General features: G+C 45.9%; 1 protein-coding gene across 4 annotated transcripts in view; it reads right to left on the bottom strand.

The window, feature by feature from the left end:
- Positions 1 to 382: 382 nt before the first annotated feature.
- Positions 383 to 20,001, bottom strand: part of LOC118388505 (transcription factor SOX-13-like) — a 47,949-nt gene continuing 28,330 nt past the window's right edge. For 3 of the 4 annotated variants that reach the window (XM_035777661.2, XM_035777662.2, XM_035777659.2), the window contains exons 2-14: positions 15,362 to 15,581; positions 15,046 to 15,160; positions 14,540 to 14,626; positions 14,178 to 14,350; positions 13,999 to 14,067; positions 13,773 to 13,887; positions 12,002 to 12,075; positions 9,679 to 9,841; positions 7,693 to 7,811; positions 6,682 to 6,787; positions 6,259 to 6,429; positions 3,785 to 4,001; positions 383 to 3,338 (exon numbers count right to left, since the gene is read on the bottom strand). In XM_035777661.2, coding sequence (XP_035633554.2) covers positions 3,065 to 3,338; positions 3,785 to 4,001; positions 6,259 to 6,429; positions 6,682 to 6,787; positions 7,693 to 7,811; positions 9,679 to 9,841; positions 12,002 to 12,075; positions 13,773 to 13,887; positions 13,999 to 14,067; positions 14,178 to 14,350; positions 14,540 to 14,626; positions 15,046 to 15,160; positions 15,362 to 15,580 — 1,902 coding nt within the window. In that variant the 5' untranslated portion in view covers position 15,581 and the 3' untranslated portion in view covers positions 383 to 3,064. The remainder of the gene's footprint in view (positions 3,339 to 3,784; positions 4,002 to 6,258; positions 6,430 to 6,681; positions 6,788 to 7,692; positions 7,812 to 9,678; positions 9,842 to 12,001; positions 12,076 to 13,772; positions 13,888 to 13,998; positions 14,068 to 14,177; positions 14,351 to 14,539; positions 14,627 to 15,045; positions 15,161 to 15,361; positions 15,582 to 20,001) is intronic. The other variant, XM_035777660.2, reaches the window with a different exon arrangement.

The raw sequence follows: 20,001 nt of genomic DNA, 5'->3' as shown, positions 1-20,001 counted from the left end.
GAACACCAACCTTGAAGGGGTAATAGGTTTTGGCTTCACTAGTTTCCTGTGACCTGTCTGGCCCTGGGAATACCACCAATACCACTACTGAAGATGTCCTCTAAAACACATCCTAATACACTAATACTCTGACATTGCATTTCTATAAGAGTTGACTTCTATGCATTTGGTCAGTAATATATCATGATTTATGACCGTGTATTTGCCTTCTAGTTTCACTATAGGCCCAGCTGATAAGCAACTGTTTATGTAAGGTCCTAAATATCATTACCATGAGGACTGGGGGTGGAAATGTACCTTGGTAACCTCAGTCAGTATGGTAAGAACTCATTACTGGACTCCTGTGGGGATATAGGAGCACGTGATTGCAGCTGAACACACAAAAGATAACAACCAAATTTATTTTCCAAAAAACAAAACCACAACTTAGAAAACATACAGAAAAGGTACACCTTTAAATTACACAGGCTCTTATAAACAAAATAAAATCTATCTATATTTACAACAGCAGGGGTGACAACAGGTGACAGTTCTCTTCTGGGTTTGTGTCATAATTAGATAAACATGTTTCTCTGATACAGTCTCTATACAGTGCCATCCCCTTGGCTCTGGGTTGAAGTTGTCCTTAACGTTATAGGCAAAGATGTAAAACTGACCGTAGATCAGTGGCCACTTCATCCTGCTCACCAAATGCTTTACAACAGTGTAACAGCAACTAACCACAGGCCTGCCTCAGTTATCAATACGATTACACCACAAATCTGACCTCTTCTGTCCAGTACATTGTGATGAAGGCTGTATCCCAACAGTCAAATGGATTCCTATTCTGTTTTTCTCCTCCATCTGCACTGATAACATGGGTTGAAAACCTTAATTTCACCTGTCCAGTTCTTTCAGGTCAGCGCAGATGGAGACGAAGCGGCATGAAGACTATTGAGATGGAGCACTGTTGTGTCAAGGCAAACTGCAGTACATGGACAGAGCAACAGCTGTGGTCAAGACAAGAGGCCAGGGTGTCAGAATACACAGACAAAGGGTTCAGGCCAACCTTTGCGTTCAATACCCACACACTCAAAGAAACACACATTTTACAGAACATTTGTATAACATTCTGTGACAAGTACATTGTAAACCCGCGTTCAAAATAAATTGATTGAAAGACATTATGCACACATCACATACAGCTTGCACACAACTAGAGAACAGAGAAGGATGAGATCAATCTAGAATAAGGGCTTGGAGGGAGATTCCTTAGACATTTCTCCTCATTACACTAGATGTCACTGCTGATCAACTACTATCGCAAGTGCAAAAACTGAAACACTGGGTGCATCCTGATAGTCTAAAGTGGCTTCCTTTACTCCACCTGCACTGATGTGAAAGAACTTGACAAGTGAAAGAAACTCTCGCACAAGGAATCCCCCATATTGCCTTGTCCTGTTTTGTTGTCAGTGCATATGAAGGAGAGGATATAAGGAGACAAGTTTATACTTTAGACTACTTTGGTGCAGCCTGAGTCTGTTTGGAAAGGAGATGAGGGTTCAGTGAAAGTGCATTCTGACAGAGTGCATCTCATTACCTATGCTATTAATGGGGGTTATTCAACCTCTGTCATCTGTAAATATTGGTAATAAAAAATGTTTTAAATAATCTTACTTTCTAGCGATCGGGATATTTCATGGTGCTGTGCCCATTCCAAACAGCAGAGGGCAGCACTCTCTTGTCAGAATCAAAATCTGATTTTTTTTTAACCTTTATTTTACTATGCAAGTCAGTTAAGAACAAATTCTTAATTTCAATGACGGCCTAGGAACAGTGAGTTAACTGCCTGTTCAGGGGCAGAAAGACAGATGTCGGCTCGGGGATTCGAACTTGCAACCTTTTCGGTTACTAGTCCAACGCTCTAACCACTAGGCTACCCTGCCGCCCCACGTCATTAGGGAGAGATCAGATGTTTCATACCCTGGCCCTAATATTTTTAAGGATATGGTCTAGAAATAATAGATGTGTGTTTAGGGGAAACATCTATGTCAATGCCTGTTGGTGACAGTAATGTACCCCAAGTCTAATCCCAACTCATTCCACATTGTGAATGTACCTTTATTACGAGCAACATGGACAGACCAATCTATGATTCATGACCAATGATCTTTTAGATTCAGCTGTCAGACACCTTTAACGTCGTAACAAACAACTGTCTCCTACTAACCCTAACATGTCATGGGCTCTGCTGACATGGTCATATCACATGGCTAAGATATAACCGTTGAACTCTGACACACTTGATGTGGACCAAGATCCCCTTCATCACACACACACACCTTTTCATTCAGTTGTCTACACATACACTCCTTTCTCTCTGTCCCTCCTTCCCTTCCTCTCAGCTAGTCAGTGAGGAGAAGTAGCTCTCCCTTACTCCTTTATCCCTATTATAACTCTCCCTCTCTCTCCCTTCCACTCAGTCAGTCAGTGACAACTAGCTCTCCCTTGCTCCTTTATCCCTATTAAAACTTTCCCTCTCTCTCCCTTCCACTCAGTCAGTCAGTGAGAACTAGCTCTCCCTTACTCCTTTATCCCTATTAAAACTCTCCCTCTCTCTCCCTTCCACTCAGTCAGTCAGTGAGGAGAACTAGCTCTCCCTTACTCCTCTATCCCTATTAAAAACTCTCCCTCTCTCTCTCCCTCCCACTCAGTCAGTCAGTGAGGAGAACTAGCTCTCCCTTACTCCTTTATCCCTATTAAAAACTCTCCCTCTCTCTCCCTCCCAGTCAGTCAGTCAGTGAGGAGAACTAGCTCTCCCTTACTCCTTTATCCCTATTAAAAACTCTCCCTTCCTCTCTCCCACTCAGTCAGTGAGGAGAACTAGCACTCCCTTACTCCTTTATCCCTATTAAAAACTCTCCCTTCCTCTCTCCCACTCAGTCAGTGAGGAGAACTAGCTCTCCCTTACTCCTGTATCCCTATTAAAAACTCTCCCTTCCTCTCTCCCACTCAGTCAGTGAGGAGAACTAGCTCTCCCTTACTCCTTTATCACTATTAAAAACTCTCCCTTCCTCTCTCCCACTCAGTCAGTGAGGAGAACTAGCTCTCCCTCACTCCTCTCTCCTCTGTCACTCTCCTCCCCCTCGCTGTACGGTGGTCTCTCCCTCTCTCTGTGGAGGGGAGTGGGTGTGATCTGCCCGTCAAGTCTGCGAGGAGGCGGAGCCTCCAACACTCGTGGCAGGTAGTGCTCCAATAGCGCGGGGTGGAATGGCACTGTCGGCATGGAGACCGTTCCACCGCCGCCTGGGTATTGGCCCTCGCCTGGGGCGTAGTGCAGCTTCTGCGGCTCTGATTGACTGGAAGACAGACAGAGACAGGACGTTGGTGCTGGAATGTACAACAATTCCCAAATCCTTGTCTAAATCTGAAAAGACTGGATAGGTGTTTGCCCTGAGGCATGGTTGTATGTAGGAGTCTACCACCATGTCTCAGGACATGTCCATACCCAGAGAAGAGGACTGGACTGAAGAGAACAAACCCCTCGAAGCTGCTGTTACTCAAGAGCAGTTTTACAGTCATAGTGAATAAAACTCTGCTCTATTGTTGTCTATGATAGAAGACATAACCAGCTGTAGGCCTGCATTTCTATTTAACCACAGTGGGTTTGTTTGTGTTCTTACAGAAGAAGCACGAGGGACTAGAGCAGAGTTTGTTTCGCTAAGAGCTCTGCATAAAATCAACTCAGGTTCTCTTCACTATCAGAGCCAATCTCTAACAGAACATCATCTCCAGTGTGTGTTACCTGTGTGTGTATGCCCCTCTCTGCTCCTGTCTCCTGCTCTTCATCATGGCTTTGTACTCGCCCACCCTGAGTCTCCGCCCCTCCACGATGCAGGTGCGTTTGGGGCGGGGCTTGTATTTGTAGTCGGGGTAACGCTCCAGGTGCTGTCGGCTCAGCCTGGCCTGCTCCTCATAGTAGGGCTGCTTCTCCTGGTTAGACATAGACTTCCATCTCGTTCCTGGAGGGAAGGAGGGACATAGACAAAACAGAGAGAGAGACAATGTCAGACTAAAGAATAGAGGGCTTTCTGTACAAGAATAGATAGGCTTTTCCTAGTTGGGAAAGGGGGGGGGCAGCATTGGAGTGGGTCGAGAGCTTCAATTTCCTCTGTGTCCAAATCACTAAGGACTTAAAATGTTCCACACACGTGCGCACAGTTGTGAAGAAAGCGAGGTTGAAAAGGTTTGGCATTGGCCCTCAAATCCTCAAAAAGTTCTACAGCTGCACCACTGCTTGGTATGGCAACAGCACCGCCCTCGATCGCTTGGCACTACAGAGGGTGGTGCGGACAGCCCAGTACATCACTGGGGTCAAGCTCCCTGCCATCCATGACCTTTATATCAGACGGTGTGAAAGGAATGCCCGGAAAATCATTAAAGACAGCAACCAACCAAGCCATAGACTGTTCTCTCTGCTTCTGCATGGCAAGCAGTACGGGTGCATATGGTCTGATACCAACAGGTTCCTGAACAGATTCTATGCCCAAGCCATAAATAAGACTGTAGCCGTTAGCTATTTACCAGTGAGTTGACCCTTGTAAGTTAGTTGGGAGGGAGGGAGGGATAGCATGAGTGTCTCCAGTGCTCCACAATGGAATGGAATGTGAGTGTTTGGTCACAGGAAAGGGGTGCGTGGCTGTAGCCAGACTACGGTTAGCAACTGCACATGGGGACAAAGATCATACTTCTTCGAGAAACGTCCTCTGGTCTGATGAAACAAAAATAGAACTGTTTGGCCATAATGACCATCGTTATGTTTGGAGGAAAAAGGGGGAGACATGCAAGCCGAAGAACACCATCCCAACCGTAAAGCATGGGGGTGGCAGCATCATGTTGTGGGGATGCTTTGCTGCAGGAGGGACTGGTGTACTTCACAAAATAGATGGTTTCATGAGGAAGAAAAATTAGGTGGATATATTAAGCGACATCAGTCAGGAAGTTAAAGCTTGATCGCAAATGGGTCTTCCAAATGGACATTGACCCCAGGCACACTTCCAAAGTTGTGGCAAAAAGGCTTAAGGACAACAAAGTCAAGGTATTGGAGTGGCCATCACAAAGCCCTGACCTCAATCCTATAGAATATTTGTGGGCAGAACTGAAAAAGCGTGTGTGAGCAAGGAGGCCTACAAACCTGACTCGGTTTCACCAGCTCTGTCATGAGGAATGGGCCAAAATTCACCCAACTTATTGTGGGAAGCTGGTGAAAGGCTACCTGAAACGTTTGACTCAAGTTAAACAATTTAAAGGCAATGATACCAAATATGAATTGAGTGTCTGTAAATTTCTGACCCACTGAGAATGTGATGAAATAAATCACTCTCTACTATTATTCTGACATTCTGACATTTCACATTCTTAAAATAAAGTGGTGATCCTAACTGACCTAAGACAGAGAATTTATGCTAGGATTAAATGTCAGGAATTGTGAAAAACTGAGTTTAAATGTATTTGGATAAGGTGTATGTAAACTTCTGACTTCAACTGTATCTACCTCCATCACTCCAGTATCCCTGCACATTGTAAATATAATGTTGGATACTGACCCTGTATATAGCTTCTTACTTTCTCCTGTTCTTCTCATTTCTAATTTGATTTCTCGTATGTTTTTTGTTCTACCTTCTGTTATTTTTAGTACTACAGTATTGTTGGGTTTAGAGCTGGCAAGAAAGCATTCCACTGCACTTGTGCTCGTGACATTAAGACTTGAAACTAGTTGGACACAGACTTCCAGAGAAAGGAGTTAGCTGAACTACGTTCGATGGGGAGGGAGGGGACGAGGAGAGGAGAGGAGAGGAGAGGAGAGGAGAGGGATAGCATGAGTGTCTCCAGTGCTCCACAATGGAATGGAATGTGAGTGTTTGGTCAGAGGAAAGAGGTGCGTGGCTGTATTTGTGTGTGTGTGTGGGCGGGGGGGTTCCTGTCACCGGGGGAAGCAGGTGGCAGATCGTGCCCTCGCTTGTCCCCTCTCTGCCAGGACTACAGGAGGTGACACACCCGGAATAGATACACACACACACACACAAACAATATTTATACAAAGACTATACACAAACACACAATTACAATGCTCATTGACTGACAGCATGTGTGTGTTTTGCATGTCAATTCAATTTCATACGACTCTATTAATCCCAATTAGTGCATGCTTTATGTCCCGTGTGTGTGTGTGTGTGTGTGTGTGTGTGTGTGTGTGTGTGTGTGTGTGTCCATGCTCACCCAGTATCTTGCTGATGGAGGAGTTGTGCATGTCAGGGAAGGCCTGTAGTATACGTCGCCTCTCGTCTTTGGCCCAGACCATGAAGGCGTTCATGGGCCTCTTGATGTGGACGGAGGAGGGGGGACTGCGAACCTCTGCAAACAACCCCACACCAGGAGCAGACAGGGGGCCTGCAGGAGGGGGACAGTCAGTGGCCAACAACAAATCTACTTTCCTTCAAGTTCACTTGTAAAAGAACAGGAAAGGTGAAAACAAATACTGGACAAGAAAACCTCCATGTTGCTTTCCCCTGCTCTGTGTTCAGATCAGTGTAGATAAAGGAAAGGAGAACACTAACCCTAAGCTCTAGACTTACTATGATGCTTGCCCTCTACCATCTAAACCACGTGTTATTTTTGATCAGGCAGTTTTGGAGGGCCTACCCTCAGAGTCACTGCTGTGGTGGTCCTCGTTGGTTTGGCGGGTTTGTCTGTTCTCTCCCCGGTCTTGGTGTGGCAGCCTGTCGCTGCGACCAGACTCCTTATGCTCCTACACAGAGACAGAGAGAGTAATACACACACCTGACAGACACAGGCCTACACCTGTACCCACATGGGTAGACAAATTTGAATGTTGTGGCCGTAAAAAGAGGTCTGAAGAGAGCATTTATCATTTTCTGTCTCTCTGTGTGTGTGTGTGTGTGTGTGTGTGTGTGTGTGTGTGTGTGTGTGTGTGTGTGTGTGTGTGTGTGTGTGTGTGTGTGTGTGTGTGTGTGTGTGTGTGTGTGTGTGTGTGTGTGTGTGTGTGTGTGTGTGTGTTGAACAGCACTTTCTGGCTGAGCAGGGAGAGGTTTCTCATGTCAGCCGGTGTTTGAAAGCAGGGGTGGAAACGAGAAAGCAGGAAATAGAGGGATGAGGAGGAGAGAATTGTGTTTTCAACCTGAGGGAAGGAAAGAGAGGATGGCGGAGGGGTGAAAGACATAAGGACTCTCCTCTATGATGGCACCAAATGCTCCACATGACATTGTCACTGCTGAAGAAAGGACTTGTCTTGGAGATTTTGGTGCCACTGTGGAGTCCATGAAAAGTCTACATTTGAAACACACATGGCCGAACATTGTATCTATGACTCTGGAGAGAAAAGGAGGAGGAGAGAGAGAAGGCGGAGAGGAGGGGAGCGGTGGACAAAGGAGAAAGGTGAGTCATCACCAGTGTTTATAAGAACACTGTTATGAGTTTACAGCAGCTGTTGTTCCTGCTTGAGGACATGGCTGAGACTTTCTCAGTGTGTGTGTGTGTGTGTGTGTGTGTGTGTGTGTAGCTGAGACATTCTCCAGTCTATAACAGCCACTGTGAGACCACGGATCCCTGTAACCCTAAACCTGGCCCTGAACCCACCCACGACCCTAAGCCTGCGTGTGTGACAGGAGAGAGTGACTTTAGACAATGGCTTACCATCCTGGCAGTGCAGTCTCTCTCTCGCTCCCTCTCTCTTCCGCCCGGCCCATGACTCCACAGCAGCTGCTGGGCATCGTGGATGGCCTGGGTCACCACATCCCCCTCTCCCAGGAAACCTGTGAGTGAGTGAGTGAGTGAGTGAGTGAGTGAGTGAGTGAAAAGAAGAAGAAAAATCAGGGAAAAATTGTCATTAACAGCTCAAATGGGCAGGGCACCGACAACAGGTTGCAAATGTCAATATAAAAGTGAGTCAAAGTATCGGAATACAACCTATTGCATCTGATAGGAAACGGGGATGGTAGCGCACAAGCCCTGAAGAACAGGTTCTCTCACCACACACACACACAGTCAGGGTGTTGACATGTCTGAAGCTGAGGAATGGCATGAGCGGAGGTAGGCGTGTGTGTGCGTATACATAAAGGCAGTTAATTAGGTACACCCATCTAGTACCGGCCCGTAACCCCTATTTGCCTCCAGAACAACCTGAATTATTCGGGGAGTGGATTCTAAAAGGTGTGACTTTCAAATATTGCTCAATTGGTGTCAAAAGACCTAAGGGGTGCCAGGAAAACATTCCCCACACCAATACACCACCAGCCTGTACAGTTGACACCAGGCAGGATGGGACCATGGACTCATGCTGCTTACGCCAAATCCTGACTCGGCCATCAGTATGATGCAACAGGAACGCAACAGGAACCAGGATTCGTAGACCAGGCAATGTTTTTTCACTCCTCAATTGTCCAGAGTTGGTGATCGCGTTCCCACTGGAGCCGCTTCTTCTTGTTTCTAGCTGATAGGAGTGGAACCCGGTGTGGTCGTCTGCTGCAATAGCCCATCCCGACAAGGACCGACAAGTTGTGCATTCTGAGATGCCGTTCTGCACACTACTGTTATACTGCACCATTATTTGTCTGTTTGTGGCCCGCCTGTTATCTTGCACGATTCTTGTCATTCTCTTTCGACCTCTCTCATCAACAAGCTGTTTTCGCCCACAGGACTGCCCATGACAGTGTGCTTTTTGTTTGTCACACCATTCTTGGTAAACCTTTTCGCGGGTGAAAAGCCCAGTAGGTCGACAGTTTAAGACACTGGAAATGGCGTGCCTTTCATCGACGATCATAACATACTCAGTTGCTTAGGTCACTCGGTTTGCCCATTCTAATGTTCAATCAAACAGTAACCGGATGCCTCGATGCCGGTTTGTCTACTTTATATGGCAAGTTACGGACTTGTGACTGTCTGTAGGAGTGAACCATGTGTAGCATTTTCATGTACCTAACAAACTGGCCGGCGTGTGTGTGTGCGCACTACCATTTTTAAAAGTTTGAGGTCACTTAGAAATGTCCTCATTGTTGAAAGAAAATTTAAAAAAAATGTCCATTAAAATAACATGAAATTGATCAGAAATAGTGTAGACATTGTTAATGTTGTAAATGACTGTTGTAGCTGGAAATGGCAGATTTTTTTATGGATAATCTACATAGGCGTACAGAGGCCCATTACCAGCAACCATCACTCCTGTGTTCCAATGGCAAGTTGTGTTAGCTAATCCAAGTTTATCATTTTAAAAGGCTAATTGATCATTAGAAAACCACTTTGTAATCATGTGCACACCTTAAAACTGTTGTTCTGATTAAAGAAGCAATACAACTGGCCTTCTTTAGACTAGTTGAGTATCTGGAGCATCAGCATGTGTGGGTTCAATTACAGGCTCAAAATGGCCAGAAACAAAGAACTTTCTTCTGAAACTTGTCAGTCTATTCTTGTTCTGAGAAATGAAGGCTATTCCATGTGAGAAATTGCCAAGAAACTGAAGATCTCATACAACGCTGTGTACTACTCCCTTCACAGAACAGCACAAAATAATGTTGTGATGATTGTTATTTTAAATGGACAAAAAATGTGTGCTTCTTTCAAAAAGAAGGACATTTCTAAGTGACCCCAAACTTTTGAATGTAGTGTATGTGTGTGTATACTGACCTAGGTTAAGTGCAGGCCGTGAAGGGCTGTCTCTATGGTTGTCCCTGGGTCTGTACCCACCCTGAAGAGTCAGCGAGCCCAGCTCAAAGATCTGCGGGCTGGGGCTCTTCCCCATGTCCATCCCCTTGGGCTTGGAGGTCAGATTCAGAGGCTGGCTGGCTTCCTAAGGGGATGAAAGACAAAAGAGTAGACAATTAGCGGTGTGTCAGCCCAACACAAAAAAAAACACATTCCGAATACACTGCTTAGTTCAGTCAATATAAACGCACACACAACTTCCAATTCTCATCAAAGTCACAAAAAAAAGAAAACACACCCATGTATGGGGTGTGTGTGTGTGTGTGTTAGGGTTATGAATGACAGATTTGGTGTGTCACAGCTTTCCTTTCACTGTAGTGTTTCTTTAGTCTAGCCTTTTTTTTGTCTGTGCTTTCTCTCTCCGGTCTTTCTTTTGTTTAGTGATTGTCTAGTGATTTACGTGATGCCCTTTTCCACTTGTGCAACAGTGCAGACAGAGCATGACTGCATTGTGCACGCAAAGGCACACACACACACAACTGTGAACAGGGTGTGGTGTATTTGTTCAGTTGTTCACTGTCCCAGATACCAGAAACATGCATTGTTCATTTGGAGTGCATTGTTTTGACAGCATTTTCAAAGATCTCCCAGCCTGTATCTGTAGTATTAAGAGAGATGGCTTCCTAGGTACATACATACCTCAGGCCTTTACCAAAAACATGACATGCTAATCAAAATACAAATATCCATGTACTATAGTGCTGTATTAGGCATGTAACCTGTGCAACGGTTGCAGCTGTAGGTGCAGTGCATTTGGAAAGTATTCAGACCCCTTCACTTTTTTCAAATGTTGTTACGTTACAGCCTTGTTCTAAAATTGATGAGGAAAAAAAAAATCTGAAAGAGTCTACACACAATACCCCATAATGACAAACCAAAAACAGTTTTGCAAACGCTTTGCTATAAGACTTGAAATTTAGTTCAGATTTCCATTGATCATCCATGAAATGTTTCTACAACGTGATTGGAGTCCACCTGTGGTAAATTTAATTGATTGGACACACACCTGTCTATATAAAATGTCCCACAGTTGACAGTGCATGCCAGAGCAAAATCCAAGCCATGAGGTCGAAGGAATTGTCTGTAGAGCTCCGAGACAAGATTGTGTCGAGGCAAAGATCTGGCGAAGGGTGCCAAAAAACATGTCTGCAGCATTGACGATCCTCAAGAACATAGGTGTCTCCAACATTCTTAGAAGTTTGGAACCACCGAGACTCCTCCTAGAGCTGGCCACCCGGTCAAACTGAGCAATTCGGGGTTTGGCGTAAGCAGCATGAGTCCATGGCCCCAAAGAGAGAGAAAACAATTATCTCAGGTCTGATGAAACCAAGATGGAACTCATTGGCCTGAATGCAAAGTGTCACGCCTGAATGAAACCTGGCACCATCCCTACGGTAAAGCATGGTGGCGGCAGCATCATGCTATGGGGATGTTTTTCAGCAGCAGGGACTGGGAGACTAGTCAGGATCAACGGAAAGATGAACGGAGCGAAGTAAAGAGAGATCATTGACGAAAACCTACTCCGGAGCGCTCAGGACCTCAGACTGGGATGAAGGTTCACCTAACAGCACAACGACCCTAAGCACACAGCCAAGACAACGTCAGAGTGGCTTGGGAACAAGTCTCTGAATGTCCTTGAGTGGCCCAGCCAGATCCCAGACTTGAACCCGATCGAACATCTTGACCTGAAAATAGCTGTGCAGCGACGCTCCCCATCCAACCTTACAGAGCTTGAGAGGATCTGCAGAGAACGGGAGAAACTCTCCAAATACAGGTGTGTCAAGCTTGTAGCGTCATACCCAAGAAGACTCAAGGCTCTAATCGCTGCCCAAAGGTGTTTTTAAATAGGAATATAATTCCTTTAACAGCGCTTCAACAATGTACTGAGTAAAGGGTCTGAATACCTATGTAAATGTGATATCCTTTTTTAATATTTATTACATTTGCAAAAAAAAATATTTTTAAAAACGTTTTTGCTTAGTCATTATGGGGTATTGTGTGTAGATTGATGAGGGGGAAAAAACTATTTAATCCATTTTATAATAAGGCCGTAAAGTAATAAAATGTAAAAGTCAAGATTCTGAATACTTTCCGAATGCAGTGTATAAAGCAGAGAAAACATTAACCTGTCTTTATTGACACCATTTTGGTTACTTTCCAATTCACCTTGTTTCATTCCATCTGGAAAAGGTCTTACTGTACAGTATAGTATAGTTTTAGTATAGTAATAGATGAAAAGCACTACCTGACGGAAGGTACCACTGGGCCTTTTCACAGGGGTGGAGTGAGAGTTCTGCAGCAGCTGCATGGGATAGTCCACTGCAAAATAAGAAGGGGGAGATGAAAGCTTCACAATCTCTGTCACAAGGGAACAGAATCAATAACATCTAGACATTATCTGTAATATCATCATGCCGACTCCACCACAGATTGAAGTGTATGAGCAGGGGAAAAGGGGGTTTGACGGAGGTTACTGACCACAATACAATCTGAAAGGGACTGCTGCTCCTTCTATAGCAACTTATACAGTACATAGCAACAATATAAACAAAACAGAGATGCTAAATTGACCATTGTTTTGTCATTTCAGATTGACATTGATGATACATTAAAAGTCTGCAGAGATCACTTGATGTCAGCATGTTACTTTTTTGTTTTCATAGTGTATGAGAGGATTGAGTGTTTATAATGAACCAGTGAGTAATCTAAACCATGTCACAGCCTACCAATGGGCCCCAATCTACCCTCCTTTTTTGGAAGCACTGCAGCTGGGCCTTGGAATTAATGGAGAGGGTGGCTGCCGTTTTACGGGAGCCATCCTAACCAATTGTGCTATTTGGTGTGTTTTCACATCATTTGCCACTTATTTTGTACATAATGTTGCTGCTAATGTCTCTTATGACTGAAATAAGCTTTGAGGATATCAGAACAGCGATTACTCACATCGAACTGGACGAAGATTTTATCTTTAATGAGTCCGACGCAAAGGATTTACAGCCTCTCCGAGACCAGGCCTAAATCGCCGTCATTCACGTGAAGAAAAGACGGAAATACAAGGGGCGGTGATCGGGGTGCCTTGTAAGAATTTGTCGGCGAGTGGGTAACCCGCCTTCACCATCCGTTCTATTGGCCAACGTGCAATCACTGGAGAATAAACTGGATGATCTCCGTTCGAGACTCTCTTAACAACGGGACATTAAAAATTATAATATCTTATGCTTCACCGAGTCGTGGCTGAACGACGACACGGATAATATACAGTTGGCTGGGTTTTGTGCATCGGCAGGACAGAACAGCTACGTCTGGTAAGATGAGGGGTGGGGGTCTCTTTGGCAATAACAGCTGGTGCGCAATGTCTAATATTAAGGAAGTCTCGAGGTATTGCTCGCCTGAGTACCTCATGATAAGCTGTAGACCACACTATCTACCAAGAAAGTTTATGTATTTTTTTCGTAGCCATCTATTTACCACCACAAACCGATGTTGGCACTAAGACCGCACTCAACGAGCTGTAGAAGGCCATAAGCAAACAAGAAAATGTTCATCCAGAAGAGGTGCTCCTAGTGGCCGGGGATTTTAATGCAGATAAACTTAAATCCGTTTGACCTAATTTCTACCAGAATGTCACATGTGCAACCTGAGAAAAAAAAGAAAGAAAAAAATAACTCTAGACCACCTTTACAAAGCTCTCCCTCGCCCTCCATTTGGCAAATCTGACTATAATTATATCCTCCTGAATCCTGCTTACAAGTAAAAACTTAGGCAGGAAGTACCAGTGACTCGCTCAATACGGAAGTGGTCAGATGACACGGATGCTACACTACAGGACTGGTTTGCTAGAACAGACTGCAATATGTTCCGGGATTCATCCAAAGCCACCTCAGTCACCGGCTTCATCAATAAGTGCATCGACGACGTTGTCCCCACAGTGACCATACGTACATATCCCAACCAGAAGCCATGGATTACAGGCAACATCCACACCGAGCAAAAAAGCTAGAGCGGGTGTGACTCACCTGGCTTGCAGGGGATTGGCTGCAGAGGCATGGTCATCTGGTTGTCGGCAGTGACAGGGAGTTGCTGGGTGTTGGGGTGGAAGGCTGGGATCATCACGTAGGGCATGTTAACCTGCTGAGACCAGGTCAGACAGAGGGCACAAGGTCAGTCCCACTCAGAGTTACCCCAAAGTTACTTCGAAATTCTGTTATGAAAATAGCATGTCATTTGTAGAGGTCTCGTCACCTGGATCTGTTGCTGAAGCAGGTTGATTTTGTGCTGCTGCTGGATCAACTGCTGCTGCTGTTTGGCAATCTGGAATTAACCACACAAAGCTTAGTCCAGGTACACTCCGGTTATGGTCAATGTTATGGTTTGGGGGTCAGAGTGTGTGAGTTGTGCCAGGGGTCAGAGGTCAGGATCACCTGTTCCTGCTGCTGTCTGGCCAGCTCCATCTGCTGCTGTTGTTTCTCCAGCAGCAAGGCAGCCATGTTCCTCTGCTCAGAGTGGGCTCCCAGCAGCTGCTCCCTCAGACCACCCAGCTGGTTAATCATCAATAACAACTGCAGCTCCTTCTCTGCCAGAGACTCTGGAGTGCCTGGGAAGGAAGGAGGAGAGAGAACAAGAAAGAGAAAGGAGTACAAACATGATTATACATAGAGACACAATTAGATATAGGAAGCAGACGGGCAGGCAAGCAGAGACTGACAGACAGGTGGAGAGACCGGAAGGACAAAGCACTGATGGGTGAGAGGTAAAAGGTCAAGGGTTAGGGGTAAAAGCTCACCTTTCAGGTGGTTGCCTCCCAGGGGGCTTTTGTCCAGAAATGTCTCCCTCCAGTCCACACTCAGAAGCTTCTCTATGGTGGGCATGACTGCCAACAGGAAACAGGACAAAGATGTGTTACTTCTTGTTGTTCAGCCACCATATTGTATGAACAACGGAATTAGATTATGTACGTGTGTGAATCAATGCAGTAGTTCAAATTTCAAGGTCTGCTACTTTGTAAGGATTCCAATAGAAAGGTACTTTGTGTACTTTCTCTTTAAAAATAAAAACAGCCAAGGGGAATTCAATGCAATTCTGTAGCCAATGAACAGGAGCACAAACATGAGCACACAGAGCTAAGGCCAACTCTTCTGGCCTTCTCAGAGTCTAAATGGGATGCATTGTAAAAAAAAAAGAACTCAACACCTTCACCTCTATCAATGTGCGGGAGAGATCTCTATAGAGCAAAGTGATGATCAGAAACAGATTACACTGGGGCGCAGACGAGGTGTATGTTTGCCATACCTTCGCTGACAGTGGGGTGCATGTGTCCCTCTGGTCGGTGGTTGTACCCCCTGCTGCCCCCCTTCATCCCAACAGGACTCTGTCTGAGAAGCTGTTCCTTACCAGGAGAGCCCTCCTACCAAGGGCAGGGGAAAACATTGTTAGAACACAATCATATAGCTAACAAACTGTAGCTCGCTTGTCTGTGATAAACATAGTACAACCAGATCTGCACAAGTGCCTATAGGCAAGGACTAGTGGGATTGGGAAGCAGACCTGGATAAACTTTTTTTTTAAAGATTGTTTAAACATGAAAAATATGGGATAAGTTTATTACTGAGGGTGAGCGGGAGAGGGGAGGAGTCAGCTGTCTAGACTCCGGTCGTTCCATTGGCTGATGTCCTGACCAATCACAGGCAGGAGAGGAGAGCTGCTCTGCCCTGGTATTGGCTCCTCCCCCTTCTCCTCCAGACTCCTCCAACTTCACACTGACGCCCACCATGCTGACATCACCGCTGGCATGGAGATGCAGCGCTGGGGGACTGGGCTCCACCATTCTGGGAGGAAAAGGGGGGGTGAAAATAGTGGTGTGAGGGGGTGGGGGCAGAAGAACCGTTCAGGTGAATAGATAGGCTTGCTCACATAGACTATTCCCCTCAGGAGACTGAAAAGATTTGTCATGGGTCTTCAGATCCTGAAAAAGTTCTACAGCTGCACCATCGAGTGTTGCGTCACTGCCTGGTATGGTAACTGCTCGGCCTCCGACCGCAAGGCACTACAGAGCGTAGTGCGTACGGCCCAGTACATCACTGGGACCAAGCTTCCTGCCATCCAGGACCTCTATACCAGGCGGTGTCAGAGGAAGGCCCTAAAAATTGTTAAAGACTCCAGCTACCCTACTCAGACTGTTCTCTCTTCTACTGCACCCACCGTAAGTGGTACCGGAGCCCCAAGTCTAGGTCCAAAAGGATCTTAACAGCTTCTACCCCCAAGCCATAAGACTCTGCAAATGGCTACTCAGACTATTTGCTTTGTCCCCCCCCCCTCTTTTATGCTGCTACTTCTACTCTCTGTTTATTATCTATGCATAGTCACTTTAACTCAACCTCCATGTACATATTACCTCAATTACCCTGACTAACCTGTGCCCCCACACATTGACTCTGTACCCGTACCGTACCCCCTGTATACAGCCTCACTGCTGTTATTTTACTGCTGCTCTTTAATTATTTGTTATTTTTACTTACTTATTTTTCTTAAAACTGCATTGTTGGTTAAGGGCTTGTAAGTAAGCATTTCACTGTAAGGACGACCCCTGTTTTATTCGGCCCTTGTGGCAAATAACATTTGATTTGACGTAGGGGGAAAGCAACGCAAATGGTGTTCTGCCCTCATGCCTCTAGCCTTACCAGAGTGACACATTTTTGATAGGGGATGCAGGATATTTTTGGGGGGCCTGATATACATATGTTTCTGCTTATAATTTCTGACAGTTTGGTAGGCTGTGTTAATCAACTTGTCTACAATTAGATAAATGTAGCTTCTCTTTTGTCATTATGTTGCCCGAGAAGACTAACGTTATATTAACACCTGCTCAACAGAATAATGTAATAGATCGATAGAAGGAAGGATTCAATCTAGTTGACATTGGTAAAGTTCGCAACCCGCGCATCACACACACACACACACACACACACACACACACACACACACACACACACACACACACACACACACACACACACACACACACACACACACACACACACACACACCACCTTTCTCTGTAATGTGACCATAAGCTTTCCAAGCGTGACCATCTCTGGGTCTCTGAGCTTTGGATGTGTGTGTGCGTGTATAGAAACCCCTGCTTTGCGTAGGGAACAAAGGACATACTGTGAATATGTCACACAAACACAAGTCAACTGTACCTTGAAAACCAAACTTCTAGTTTGGGAGACATTGTAGGTCTCAGGGAAAGTTAATCATCATGACAAGATGAAGACTCTGCACATCAAACACACACGAACAGAAAGAGACCGAGAGATGGAGAGAAAGAGTGAAAGAGAGAGATGGAGTGAAGGACAGGCTAAGAGAGCAGAGAGAGAGAGGATGAACCTTAATGAACTCTGAAATTAGCTGCGTTTTTCCCCACCTCCGCTGCAGGAGGAAAGAAAAGCACCTCCGCTGCAGGAGGAAAGAAAAGCACCTCCGCTGCAGGAGGAAAGAAAAGCACGCTAGACAGGAGAACAAAACAAACAGAACACACAGGGCGAAAAGTGCACATATATAGAAATAAAGGGAGAAAAAAGCCATTGTTAGACGGAGGGAACAAAGGAAGCCGGGACAATGGGCAAAAGACGGACAAAAGCCGCGGCCGCAGGAAACAGTGCAGATAACAATGCCAGCGGAATGTGCCGACCGACTCCGGGACCGGGGGAAAATGCAGAGCGCCACCATTCTGCCAAGCGCATAGTGATTAGAGTTCCTCCCCCCGTTCCCCCTCTCATATTCTGTCTCTAACAAAGCCACCTGCCTTCCAGAGGCCACGGCTCTAAACCTGTGTGTGAGTGCTATAGTGAGTGAGTGAGATATGAACCAATCCATTCACCAAAACCTTTTAAATAATATGGGGGGGTTCTGAAGATTACCAGTCCCAGGGTGTGTATCTGAGGGGGTGGAGATGAACTGTGTCTTCCGTATTTAACCCAACCCCTCTGAATCAGGGGGGTGCCTTAATCGACATCATGGGAGCAGTTGCTGTTGGGGGTTACTGGGCAGAATGACAGATTTTTCCACCTTGCTGACTCAGAGTCGAACCAGCGACCTTTCGGTTACTGGCCAAACCCCCTTAACCACTAGGTTATAGAGGATGGGCAAACATGCAACAACCTTCAGAATCCACTCAAATCCCTTTCCTCTACACACCTCAAGCTTTTCTTGTTCACCTCAAACACTCTGTTCATTTTACTGTTCCTATGTTTAAGGAGTGATGAGGTTTCCCTGTGGGGGTGTTGGTGGCATTCAGCATCCTGCTGTGGAGCACAGGAAGTTATTCCTGGACTTCTTAACAGCATTCTCATCAGCGTTCCAAAGTGGTTGGCTTATAGAGCTAACACATGTGGCTTTAGACTGTCACCCGTGTGTGTGTGTGTGTGTGTGTGTGTGCGTGCGTGCGTGCGTGCGTGCGTGCGTGTGTGCGTGTGTGCGTGTGTGCACACGAGAGAGTGTCTCGCCGCTCTGCCTGTGTGTCCAACACAAAGGCATGCCCAGAATCTGAGTCACAGACCTGCTGACAGCCAGGTATGCATTAAGGTGTGTGTGTTTTCTGAGTTTGGGGTCCAACACATCTAATCTTAGAGTTAAACAATGCCGTCGCGTCACAGCTCAGACAATGCTAGGGCTCGTCTCACCTCAGCCCTCCACAGCTTATCAGTGCTCTCCACAAAAATCTAAGGTACATGTACACCTTCCATGTTTATAACAAACTGCATCCATGCGGAACTTGTGGATTTGTGAATTGCAAAGTGTGATTTGAATAAGTTGAATATCAACACTTACACAGTTTAGCATATGTTATAGCGGGTGCAGCAAAATGAGTATGTTACTACCTCTGAAAAATGAAGTAAACATTTAAAAAACAAGTACACAAATAATAATAATCCATTATAAAAATAATAACTCAGGAATGTCAGGAAGAATACAGTTAACCACCCAAATAACACTATCAGTTATCCAAATGCAATCTATGCGTATATACACCCAAAATACACTGCTCAAAAATATAAAGGGAACACTTAAACACCACAATGTAACTCCAAGTCAATCACACTTCTGTGAAATCAAACTGTCCACTTAGGAAGCAACACTGATTGACAATACATTTCACATGTTGTTGTGCAAATGGAATAGACAACAGGTGGAAATTATAGGCAATTAGCAAGACACCCCCAATATGCTCTGCTTCCTGGCTGATGTTTTGGTCACTTTTGAATGCTGGCAGTGCTTTCACTCAAGTGGTAGCATGAGACGGAGTCTACAACCCAGACAAGTGGCTCAGGTAGTGCAGCTCATCCAGGATGGCACATCCATGCGAGATGTGGCAATAAGGTTTGCTGTGTCTGTCAGCGTAGTGTCCAGAGCATGGAGGCGCTACCAGGAGACAGGCCAGTACATCAGGAGACGTGGAGGAGGCCTTTGGAGGGCAACAACCCAGCAGCAGGACCGCTACCTCCGCCTTTGTGCAAGGAGGAGCAGGAGGAGCACTGCTAGAGCCCTGCAAAATGACCTCCAGCAGGCCACAAATGTGCATGTGTCTGCTCGAACGGTCAGAAACAGACTCCATGAGGGTGGTATGAGGGCCCGACGTCCACAGGTGGGGGTTGTGCTTACAGTCCAACACCGTGCAGGACGTTTGGCATTTGCCAGAGAACACCAAGATTGACAAATTCGCCACTGGCGCCCTGTGCTCTTCACAGATGAAAGCAGGTTCACACTGAGCACATGTGACAGATGTGACAGAGTCTGGAGACGCCTTGGAGAACGTTCTGATGCCTGCAACATCCTCCAGCATGACCGGTTTGGCGGTGGGTCAGTCATGGTGTGGGGTGGCATTTCTTTGGGGGGGCCGCACAGCCCTCCATGTGCTCGCCAGAGGTAGCCTGACTGCCATTAGGTACCGAGATGAGATCCTCAGACCCCTTGTGAGACCATATGCTGGTGTGGTTGGCCCTGGGTTCCTCCTAATGCAAGATAATGCTAGACCTCACGTGGCTGGAGTGTGTCAGCAGTTCCTGCAAGAGGAAGGCATTGATGCTATGGACTGGCCCGCCCGTTCCCCAGACCTGAATCCAATTGAGCACATCTGGGACATCATGTCTCGCTCCATCCACCAACGCCACGTTGCACCACAGACTGTCCAGGAGTTGGCAGAGGTCATACAGGCACGTGGAGGCCACACACACTACTGAGCCTCAT

Source organism: Oncorhynchus keta, chromosome 10, assembly GCF_023373465.1.
Source record: "Oncorhynchus keta strain PuntledgeMale-10-30-2019 chromosome 10, Oket_V2, whole genome shotgun sequence".
NCBI classification, from domain to species: domain Eukaryota; kingdom Metazoa; phylum Chordata; class Actinopteri; order Salmoniformes; family Salmonidae; genus Oncorhynchus; species Oncorhynchus keta.
Note: the sequence above shows the minus strand (reverse complement) of the source record. Positions and strands in the feature narration are given on the sequence as shown.